At 38.0% G+C, this 11,861-nt stretch overlaps 1 protein-coding gene across 2 annotated transcripts in view; it reads left to right on the top strand.

Moving 5' to 3' along the window:
- The window catches only part of maco1b (macoilin 1b), a 22,941-nt gene extending 11,405 nt beyond the window's left edge, over window positions 1-11,536 (top strand). The window contains exons 4-11 of one of the 2 annotated variants that reach the window (XM_016474617.1): window positions 991-1,114; window positions 4,246-4,424; window positions 4,794-5,355; window positions 6,601-6,759; window positions 6,851-7,033; window positions 7,952-8,072; window positions 8,188-8,362; window positions 9,085-11,536. In XM_016474617.1, coding sequence (XP_016330103.1) covers window positions 991-1,114; window positions 4,246-4,424; window positions 4,794-5,355; window positions 6,601-6,759; window positions 6,851-7,033; window positions 7,952-8,072; window positions 8,188-8,362; window positions 9,085-9,287 — 1,706 coding nt within the window. In that variant the 3' untranslated portion in view covers window positions 9,288-11,536. Of the gene's footprint in view, window positions 1-990; window positions 1,115-4,245; window positions 4,425-4,790; window positions 5,356-6,600; window positions 6,760-6,850; window positions 7,034-7,951; window positions 8,073-8,187; window positions 8,363-9,084 lie in introns of both variants that reach the window. The other variant, XM_016474616.1, reaches the window with a different exon arrangement.
- Window positions 11,537-11,861: the final 325 nt, after the last annotated feature.

Here is an 11,861-nt window from a genome sequence, read left to right as displayed (position 1 = left end):
AATTTCTGAGCTTCTGCTTTCCATACAACAAAATTGCATGGTGATTTATACTTCTTATAAGCTCCAAAGCAGACGAAAAAAAAAAAGAACGCTAGAAGCCAGAATCGTAATTTTCAGATTCACTGATTCTGAAAATGAGCTGCTACACATATATTTTAATCACATTACCTTTTTACAGTCATGCCATTTGCACATGTGGTGATCTGATGTGTCTCTCTGTGTGTTGCAGGCTTTCTCAGTGTTTTTTGTGTGTGTGGCATTCACATCAGATATTATATGTCTGCTGTTCATCCCAGTGCAGTGGCTGTTCTTTGCAGCCAGCACATATGTGTGGGTGCAGTACGTCTGGCACACAGGTAAGAAGAGCTGCATATTGTTCAAAGTGTATCACATGTTCTCCATCATTGATCTAGTTTTCTTTGTTTTACCGTTACTGAAGTCTAACCTCAAGCTTACAGCTGATTGGTCAGCAGATTGAACATTCATGACTTGCAGCTTTGACACTTCCAGTATAGATAACTTCAAACGCCATCTCTGGATTCTCGAATTCTCTGTATAATGATGATGGATTAAAAATATATTTTACAAATGTGTGTACAACTGACACCTTGGAACTCCAGCATGAGAGGAGCATTCCCATGCTGCTGTGAGCTTTTGTTGTCATGACATATTTTATTCTCTCTTTATAACATGCACACAGACACACACTGTGACCTTGCAGCTGTAAGCTTGGTTATTTCTGCCGGTGTGACTGAGCAGCTCTGGATTTTGATGTCAACAATAGGATTTGCTTCAAATGACTCACTCGCTTTGTTTAGCGCTGATGCTTGATTCAGATTCACCCATAGAGTGTGTGCTTGAATCGTTGTGGGTTTGTTTAGATTAATTTGGGCTGTTACTGTTGTGATTATGACATTGACTCTCTGTTGTCAGGTGAAGTATTTTAAGCACATGTTGAATTGACTGTTTTCTTCTCGCGTCTCTCCACAGAACGAGGGGTCTGCCTCCCCACTGTGTCGCTATGGATACTTTTTGTTTATATCGAGGCAGCTATCAGATTTAAAGATTTGAAACACTTCCACGTGGACTTGTGTCGTCCGTTTGCAGCACACTGGTATGTAATTTTCCACAATCCTCGCTTACATTGATGAGTCAAACACTGGCACTGATTGTGAGCAAGTTTCAGCTTGATCTGTCCGCTTTCCTCTAAACCATTTCGGAGAGTGTTAGTCATGCTTTTAGTACTGTAAGTGACGATATGTGACCTGCTTCACTACTGCTGTAAGCAGATCGTCTGGGAGCTGAGTAGTGCTGGGTGGTATACCGGTTCATACCGAATACCGGTGTTTATTTTTGTTATGATATGAATTTTTAAAATATCTCAATACCGGTGTATGTCGCTTAAACAACGTTCGGAACGTGACACTGTTTGAAAGGGGTCCCTTTTCACTGTTGCACTGTGGTGAGGGAACAGCTGTATGTGTTACTAAGCGTGAAAGTTCCGAAACTGAAGCTGTAGAACTAATAGAACGTGATGACACAGAAGAACTCATCCACAATATCCACATTGACCGCCACAAATATCCACCGTCCCCTGCCATCAGCTCCCGCGTCTCACACACACAAGAGCGTGGCTTTAGCACTAGATTTAGCAACTTTCAGACCCTTTTAGCGGCTTTTTTAGTTTGTATGTATTGTATTGTATAAAAGGGGTCATGTTTAGCCACTATTTAGTGTTTGGTTAACACCCGGTCATGAATGAAAAAAAAATACCGTCATGTACCGTGAAACCGTTACAATTTTGAAAAATACCGTGATATACATTTTTGGTCATACCGCCCAGCACTAGAGCTGAGGTTACATCAGTAATTGTCCAGGGACTGTGTGTTATGATCAGCAGTAGTGATAAAATATTAGTTGGTGCTTTTCTCATGGTGCATTTTTACTGTGTGTATTTCTTGCACACATTGCGGATAAACTACAACAGGTAAACATGTCAACAGTATGGACGCACTTCATTGTGACCAAAAATTATTAAAAACAATGGAAAATTGTGTAAAACGTGCACACTTTCCATAAGAGGTGGCTCATTGCAGACTGAGTTATCACCTTTGAACATGAAACCCCAAAGAGCATACAGAGTTCAGTTAACCAATTACCCAAATATAATTAACAAAAACGTTAGTTTTTGGGCTAAATGAAATTAATATTTATATTTATATTTAAATGAGATTAAATATTAATTTTGGTGCATCACTAATCAGAAGACTTAATTCCATCAAACCCAAACCTATCACATTTACTAGTCATTGTTCAATCATATAGCAGTACACAGTAATAATCCACAACATTTGAAGTGGTGCAGAAAACAGTGCCTCAAGTTTTTCCCATGAAAGTGTAGAACCGGTTACTTGGACCAAAATATGAGGTTACAGTTCTTACTAGGGCTGGGCGATATGATGATATTATCGTATATCGACGATGTCTCGTAAGTATCGCGATGTCGATGTCAACAGTCAGGTAACACGATTATCAACATTATCGGGAAAAAAAATTACAAATGATAAACCTAGTAATTTGCAAAAAATCGATGTGAAATGTTAACAATCGAAATGTTAATTTTTGTATGCACATGTATTGTGATTAAAAGATTCAACTGCAAGAAGACGAAATAGAACTCGCTTCTGCACTCGCGCGCTGTTTTCTGTGAGCACACACGCACACACACACACACACTCACTCTCTCTCTCTTACACACATACACAAAGCGCACGCACAAAAGCCACCTTTTATATACGCTTATTATAACACTGGACTGAGCTCTCTTTCTCGCATTCTTACACATTCGAATGGACAAATACACACAGAATTATATCAGAATATCCCATAAATACAATTGGTAGTTGTCTTAAGTGAACGTAAAGAGCTGAGAAAGAAAACAAGGGTGTATTGGATCCGTGCATTGACAGCAGCTGCTGCCGCCAGTCATTAATGTTAATCAAAGAACAAAAGAAAAGAAAATCCCTCACTGATCTTGACTGAATCACTTTTGTAACCTCAGTTTATATTTTATTTGCCTGTTGTTCGGCGCTGGCTACTGTAATTGCAACGTGCATCTGTGTATGCGATTATTTTGGAGATGCATTCCAAAATAATTTATTTCTATACCCTTATTTAGGGTATAGGCCTATTCTATTTTGATCTGCAGTTTAATAAAAGGTAAAAAGAAAAAAGACAAAAAGTAGCACTGCATGCGTTTCTGAATATTTATTTAAACTGTATAATGATGAAAAACCAGTTTTTAATTAAACATTTTTTTTTTAATTAAATTAAATTTTTAATTAAACAATTTTTAGATTAAAATCTACTAAAATAGATAGTTATAATTAAAATATGCAAATTCCATTAGCGCACATTCAGTGCAATATTTTTACAGATTTTTAAACCGTGTATAACATATTTATGTTTAATTAAGCTGAGATATAGCACTATAAATTCTTAATTAATTTGCAACAAAACTATAAAGTTTTGTTGCAAACGGATGAAGACATTAGTAGGTTTCTCAGCTCGCCCCTCAACATGCACGCATTCGGAGTTTCGGCAGCCCAACACTGAATGTTATATTGTGGCCGTTGTATTTTGATTAATAAAATAAAAATTCTAAAAATTACAATACAAAAATTAAATTTCAATTACCCTGCTTCTAAATAAATAAAGCAGTTATTTTTATTTTGTTAAAAACGGGCCAAAAGAGACAAAAAGAGACTCCAAACTAGTAGGCTACCAGAAAGGAAAAAAAAAACTTAACGTTTTTGCTCAGAATTCGTTTTTAATCCCTGCATGATTTTAGTCATACATGATCAATATTATATCAAATACGTTATAGCTTGACTACAAGTTTAAAAACAATGCTGCAATTGTTATAATTAAGGAAATTAAACTTACCATCATGAAATGTGTCTACACAGGCGATAATGCCAAAAATAAAGAGAAACAAATACAAACCAAACTTTGTGGCAATAATTAAGAACAAACTGAACATGGTGTGTGTTTATGGTGTGGGGCGTGGTGGAGGTGGGGCTTAGGTAGACGATATTATCGGATATCGCGGTATTTTTAAAGGCGGTTATCGATACGATATTTTTGACATGTCGCCCAGCCCTAGTTCTTACTTGTGTCTTAAGTGTTGCTTTTTCCTCCAACAATGCTAATCATATGACGTCCTATTTCATTTTGTGTTCACAGTATCGGGTACCCGGTGGTGACGCTGGGCTTTGGTTTTAAGAGTTATGTAAGTTATAAGATGCGTCTGCGGAAACAGAAGGAAGTACAGAAAGAGAACGAATTTTACATGCAGCTGCTGCAGCAGGCGCTACCTCCAGAACAACAGCTCATACAGAGACAAGAGAGAGAAGCTGAGGAGGGTAAGGGCTTTGCACAATGCCTCCTAACAGAATAGTTCACTCAACCATATGCTGGTATTTGGTTTCTACACAGCTCTTTATTGACCACAGCTGTCAAGCTCCAAAAAGGAGGGAAACACAACCTACATTTAAGTGTGTTCCTTATGACTTGGAACATAGAGCACGAGTTAGATGGACTACTTCAAATGCATTTTTAAAGTGTTTTTGTCCTTTTTGGGGCATGACAGCTTTGAACTGACATTGTATATACAGAGCTGCATGAAGATACTTCAAAAATGGTTCATAGCAGTTGTGACATGAGGCTGAGCAAATATATTCTGTTTTGTATAAACTATTCTTTTTAAGTCTCTATTTTTCTTTCATAAGCAGCAGCAGCAGCATCTAAAGGCATTCATGATGTAGACTCTCCAGCTGTGGCACAGAACGGCTCGGCGGGCGGTAAAAAACCCTCATCCAACACATTACCAGAGCTGGAATACAGAGAGAAAGAACGAGGCAAGAACGAGTCCAAAAAGCAACACAACCAGAACCATCACAGCAGCAGCAGCATCTTATTGTCAGTGGACAGTAAAGCTCAGGAGATGGAATACATGGAGAACCACGTGAACAGTAAGAGACTGAGCAGCTCAGACCTGCTGGGCAGCACTGAGAACCTGCTGAAAGAGGAACACTCTTCATCCTCCTCTTCCTCCTCTAACTCCAACAAAAATGCCAGCGGAGGAGGAGGGGGAGGGAGCTCCTCGCCCCGGGGGCACGGAACGGCCAATGGCAGCGTGCCGTCTTCCTCCGGGCCTTCGTCATCCGCCTCTTCCTCGGGTAAGGGGGACAGGAAACAGAAGTGTGGAGGAGGGAAGAACTCGGCGTCAAACAGAGACCCTGTGGAAAACTGCATTCCCAACAATCAGCTGAGCAAACCCGAAGCGCTCGTCAGGTTAGACTCGCACGCATCATCTTTCTCAAAATCTGGGCTTCATGTTAAAACGGCAGCTCTAATGTTCAAAAGGTTGTGCGAAAACACTACACATAAAAGAAAAGTCATTTTTTGTAAACTTTTTCCTGACAGTTCTTCATAAAATGTAGTACCTATTCTGGCAATTCTACAAAATTTCAAACGCAACAAGAACAGATTTCTTTTTCACATTTGGTTCACTTTTGGGTAAACTGAAAGAAAGCATTAAGAAACACTTTGACTTTTTTCAGTTGAAAAAGAAATCTGTTCTTGTTGAGTTCACATTGACTCTGAACTTTAAACTGCATTTTTTATTTAAATTGTTGTCTATTTTCTGTTGTTCTGCGAATTATCATGGTCGAGAGTCATTTCAATTGCAATCTGGGATTTCGCTTGACGGCGTAAGATTTCCCCACATGGATTTCGCATCAGTTTCAAGTTGGTCATGTGAATTTGCTGCACTGACCAGCAGAAAGCTGTTTGGTATGTAATTGACGATGCCCACATAATTTCAGATAAATTTAACTGTGACTGTACCTTTAGGGTAACAAGCTGCGTTTGAAATTTTGTAGAATTGCCAGAATAGGTACTACATTTTATGAAGAACTTAAAAAGGTATGTGTATATTTGTGTAGTATGGATGCAATCTGGACATATTATCTGTGTTGTCATGACCATGAGGCACTTTCCCACCATTCACAACTTCTCCCCCTGTAGCCTCATGGGATGGTAAAGTGCCCATCAGATTGTACACTTTAAAATCTTGATAGAAATATTATGTCATCCGGGTCTTACTGTTTTTCAAAAACTGTATTTAGACTTACTTCTCTTTTGGTATACTATTTTTCACTTACTATATAGTAGGAAATAGACCTATTCAGATATGAGGTTAGTTCTTCTTCAGATACCTATAAATTAAATTATATTATTAAAATATGGTGGTACTCAAAACATTAGCAATTGTACAACAGAAGTTGCAGACCGCCAAATACCTCAAATCTGGGAGAAACCACCAATTACCTTGAAAATATATAAATATCTACTTTCTGCTTAGACAGCATTTTTGTGCAACATTGGTGTTTATATCATGCCTTGAGCAAGTTTAGATGCCCCCAGAAATGCTGTCTAGATAGGTACTGTTTTAGGTTTTAGGAAGTGCAGTCCTTTTTCCTGATTCACGTTTATCATGACTCATTATGACCTGAAGTGAATGTTTGCATGTTTTAGGCTGGAGCAGGATGTTAAGAAGCTGAAGGCAGACCTGCAGGCTAGCAGACAGACCGAACAGGATCTGCGCAGTCAGCTGGGCTCTCTAGGCAGCTCTGAACGCAGCATACGCTCTGAGCTCGGACAGCTGCGGCAGGAGAACGAACTACTGCAAAACAAGTGAGACATCCCACCTTCAGTTTGCTCTTTAAGAGAGCGCAGAGCAGACGGGACTGTACTTGTAGTAATGCAAACTTGTTTGTGTTTTCAGACTTCATAACGCCGTGCAGGCGAAGCAGAAGGACAAGCAGACAGTGGTGCAGCTGGAGAAGCGTCTGAAGGCAGAACAGGAGGCTCGTGCTGCGACAGAGAAACTGTTAGCAGAGGAAAAGAAACGCAAGAAGCTGGAGGAGGCCACAGCAGCCCGTGCAGTCGCTCTCGCTGCGGCAACCAGGTGCTCATGAAACACCTTCCCATCATTCCATTGTATTTCATTTCCTAACATCCATTCCATTATATGTTGTGCATTCCATTCTCTTCCTTTCCATTTCATTATGCCATTCAAAAGTGTTTTTTTTTCCTAAAAAAAATTATACTTTTTCAAAGTCAGCATGGATTCATTAAATTAATCAAAAGTGACAGTGTAGACTTTCATTATTACAAAAAATATATATTTCAAATAAATGCTGTTCTTCAAAAATGTCTGTTTATCAAAGAATCCTGGTAGAATGGAATGATATACATAATATACACTACCGTTCAAAAGTTTGAGATCAGTAAGATTTTTGGGTGTTTTTGAAAGAAGTCTTTCATGCTAACCAAGGCTGAATTTATTTGATTAAAAATGCAGTAAAAACAGTAATATTGTGAAATATTATTACAATTTGAAATAACGGTTTTCTTTTCTTTTTTTTATATTTTAAAATGTAATTTATTCCTGTAGTGCAAAGCTGAATTTTCAGCAGCCAATACTCCAGTCTTTGATTATAAAGTTTGAAAGAACAGCATTTATTTGAAATAGAAATCTTTTATAACATTATAAATGTCTTTATTGTCCTTGCTAAATAAAAGTAATTACTTGTGGAAAAAAATCTTACTGACCACAAACTTTTGAACAGAAGCATACATAACATGCATGCCATACTATTTTGTAATATTTTTGTAATACTTTTTAATTTTCTAAAAATGACTGCTTTTTTATAGCTTTGCCTTCATCATCCATTCTGTCTGTTTCTCACATGATTCGTTTTTTCCCTTGTCAGTTATATCTTCACTTTCATGAGCTCTGTTCAGTCTATTTTCTTTCCATACAACTGCAGGATATTTAACACTTTTTATATGTGAACTAACGTGTGTCATTTATGTGTGTCAGAGGTGAGTGCACAGAGTCTCTGAGGAGGAGGATTTCTGAGCTGGAGATGGAGTGTAAGAAACTCACGCTTGACATCAAGGTGAAAGAAGATCAAGTCAGAGAGCTGGAACTCAAAGTTCAAGTGAGGAGACATTCATTGCCATATTAGCTCTGAATCTCTTTCAAAATCTTCTGATTCTTCTGTAAGTGGAGAAAAAGTATAAAAATAGACTACTCCTTCTGTCATGTCTTTCTAGGAGCTACATAAATATAAGGAAAATGAGAAGGACACAGAAGTTCTGATGTCAGCGCTGTCAGCAATGCAGGATAAAACCCAGCACCTGGAAAACAGCCTCAGCGCTGAGACCCGAATCAAGCTGGACCTCTTCTCTGCCCTCGGAGACGCTAAGAGACAGCTGGAGATCGCACAAGGTCTTCCATCACACTCTTTTGTCCAGATTACCCACACTTCTTAAGTATCTGAAAAACATAGTTAAAAATAAAAATGCTGTCATTTACTCACTGTCATGTAGACCTAACTTTTTTTCTGGAATTGCTTGAAAGAATCTTAATTTTTGAGGGAACTACATTACAGAAGATCAAACTCAAAAGTTTAGGGTCTCTAATTGTTTTTTTACTTAATATTAAAATAAAAATAAAATGAATACTTTTATTCAGCAGACATATTAAATAGATCAAAAGTGACAATGACAACCGTTATTTGAACATTCTATTAATCAAAGAATCCTCCACAAAAAGGGGAAAAATGGCAGTTTCCAAAAATATGAAGCAGCACAACTGTTTTTAACATTGATAATAACAAGAAATGTTTCTTGAGCAGCAAATCAGCATATTAGAATGATTTCTAAAGGATTATATGACACTGAAGACTAGAGTAATGATGCTGAAAATTCAGCTTTACCATCACAGGAATAAATTACATTTTAAAATATATTCAAATAGAAAATAGTTATTTTAAATACTAATAAAATTCTATAATATTAATGTTTTTTGAGCGGAAGAGACTACTTTTAAACTGTTAAAAAAATCGACCACACACTTTTAAACGGTAGTTTATGTCTTTACTAAAAACATCCCCAAACGTGGAAAAACACTTAGTTGTTTCTGTCTGGATATGTTTGTTTTTTTTTTAGGTCAAATTCTGCAGAAAGACCAGGAGATTAAAGACCTGAAGCAGAAGATAGCAGAGGTCATGGCCGTCATGCCCAGCGTGGTGTATTCTGCAGATACGGGCAGCATGACCCCAGTCACGCCCCATTACTCCTCCAAGTTCATGGACACCAGTCCATCAGGACTGGACCCCAACGCATCTGTTTACCAGCCCCTGAAAAAATGAATGCTTGTTTCCCACCACAACAGACCTACACTCATTTTTGCATACACAGACACACACACATACACATGGTCTTCTCTGGTTGTTTTTTTTTTAGGCCCAGATTCAGATTCATCTTTGGCATGTCTGTGGCTCAGATTGCTTTTTTGTTTTAGTTTTTTCGTCCTCTATTACTACAGCTACTTGCCTGGTCAGAAGGATGTTGTATTGTGTGACTGTATTTGTTGTAGTAAAAAAAACAAAAGACAAAAAAAGAGGACTTTTAAGGGACGTCACACGTTGAGTTGGAAACTGCTGTTTCTTTTCTCTTGTAAATGTCTAGAAACCTCACAGAAGTTGGTGAGTATCTTCCCTCAGTCCATTCAGAGACCGCTCGCATCCATTTTAGTTCCTCTTCTTTGGATTTCGGCCTTGATTTTACTGTTTTTTTTTTTTTTTTCGGGGGGATGCAAAGCAGGGCAAATGGGAGATCCGTTGTCCCAGGTGCTCTACCCCATATCAGAAGAAGATTTTTACTCAAGAATGTCACCATCTAATATGACAAGAATGTAACGCAAAAAAAACAAAACGACCCAGAAACAATGCGACAAAATTATCTCACTTGAATCAGTATGTCAGGATCGGACGACTCCCGATCTTTAAGGACTCGTTTGACGGACTGAAGCTTCATCTGTGGATTGCTGTTCTTCCTCCTGGTACAAAAAGACAAACTGTGCGCCACAAACACAGTCCAGCAGCGTAATTCACCAGTTACAGATAATCAGTGCCTTCATATGGGACCTCATTGGTGGAACCGAAAGATCTCTTCCCTCCCTCTACCACGTCATGCCTCAACCACATCCTTTTTGGTCACATACGGCAAACGGATCACCAGCCCATTGGCGTGATGACTCTGCTCCTGTTTTGGTCCACGCTTGTGAATTCGGTCATTTGTTTACATTATTATTTATTTATCCGGCGTTGCACTATTGCACTGTTGACGAGCTCGCAAGGGAATATCTTAAGTATGAAAACACAGGATACTTTCCTCTCCTTGTTTTCTTTATTGTATTAACCATCTTTCACTATCAGACAGAAGCTAGTGTAGTCCAGTGCCAACTAAAACTGTAAATTTGTTGAAAAAGAAGTGTTTGAGATCCATCCGGTTACTGGCTGGTCCAATGATCAGAAGCTAGAGGAGAGTATTATTGCTATTATTATATAGTTTGTGTCCTGTTTTCTGAGAAATACTTGGTTGTGCCACTTGATGGCGCCGTTGTGTTCAAAAAGTGTTGCTACTTTAAACCCGTTAGACTCTTGGAAAGGTTTTCATCTGACCATCATCACACTCGCTGTGTAAATGAATACAGATCCAGACGTCTGCTAAGCATGACGTATTACTAAATGGAGAACGTCCCGAGCTGACCCAATTTTTGGAAAAACCCTCAGATTTGTGTTTAAGCGAATATATTTTGCCAACCAGAGAAAGTCTGTTGCTTCAAACGAGTTCCGGTGCGGTTAGTTTCAGAAGGGGAGATGGTTACTGTGTTAGTATTCCATTGGGGAATGATGGGGGGAGGGGGGCGGGGTTTAGCCAGAGTCAGTCCTATGTGGTATTGAAGTGCTCTGACATGGTTGTTGTTTTTGGTGTCTGTGTTTTTTAAAACTGATGTGATGGAGGTAGTGGGAAAGTTTGCAAAGTCCAAGTGGTTTAAATGAGAGAGGGGAGGGGGGCGACAGTTATTTTGTTTTCTTTGCCCACTGTCACTTCTAGCTTTCTGTCTGTTTTTCGGCCAGACCTCGGCTGCACTCTATGTGAGGTCTCTGTGAGGTTTCAAGTAATAAAACTTTTTTTTTTTTTTTTTCTGGCATTTAAAATTCTTTTGTGGTTTGTCCATTGATTGTTGTGCTTTCTAAATTGTTGCGTGCAAAATTATAGGTGAGTCACAATACATAGTGTTTTGACAGCAAGGAAAAACATTGCTAAATGCAAATGATAAAACCGAACTAATCTAATTATTATGGTTTATTTTGGGCTGAGCGAAGGGTTAATTTATGATGAAGAATAACAATGAAACCAGTACAAAGTTCTGAATACATTTTCCCTAAGAGTAGGTAAACAGTATTTGTTTATTGGATTTCTCTGGACAGATTTTCATTGACAGAAATGTCAGGCGTACATATCAACATGTCAGTGATATATAGACAAAAAATAAACCTTATGCTTTTAGATCTCATTTTTGCTTTTATGTTATTTCCAAATGTTTAATGTTAATTTTAAATGGATCAAACAGGCATTTTTCATCCAATTAGACTTTATTTTATGCAAGATTTTGATCATGATCTAATCAGAAACACCTTAACATCACACCAGCTTCTGCAAAATTAACACAAAAACCTAGCCTCTTTGTCACATCAGCTTCTACATAATTAACTTCTTTTTTTCTCTAAATTTTTCAGTAGTGCAGCTGTGCAATTTACTTATATCAGAATGCTCATGTTTTTAAAATAACAACACAAAACATTTTTTTGTTTCTGTAAACTGTAAAATCCCTTACTGTTACATGACAGAATCTAATAGAATTGGCTACTAGAATA

This window comes from Sinocyclocheilus anshuiensis, unplaced genomic scaffold (assembly GCF_001515605.1).
Source record: "Sinocyclocheilus anshuiensis isolate Anshui unplaced genomic scaffold, SAMN03320099.WGS_v1.1 scaffold300, whole genome shotgun sequence".
Classification (NCBI taxonomy): domain Eukaryota; kingdom Metazoa; phylum Chordata; class Actinopteri; order Cypriniformes; family Cyprinidae; genus Sinocyclocheilus; species Sinocyclocheilus anshuiensis.
Note: the sequence above shows the minus strand (reverse complement) of the source record. Positions and strands in the feature narration are given on the sequence as shown.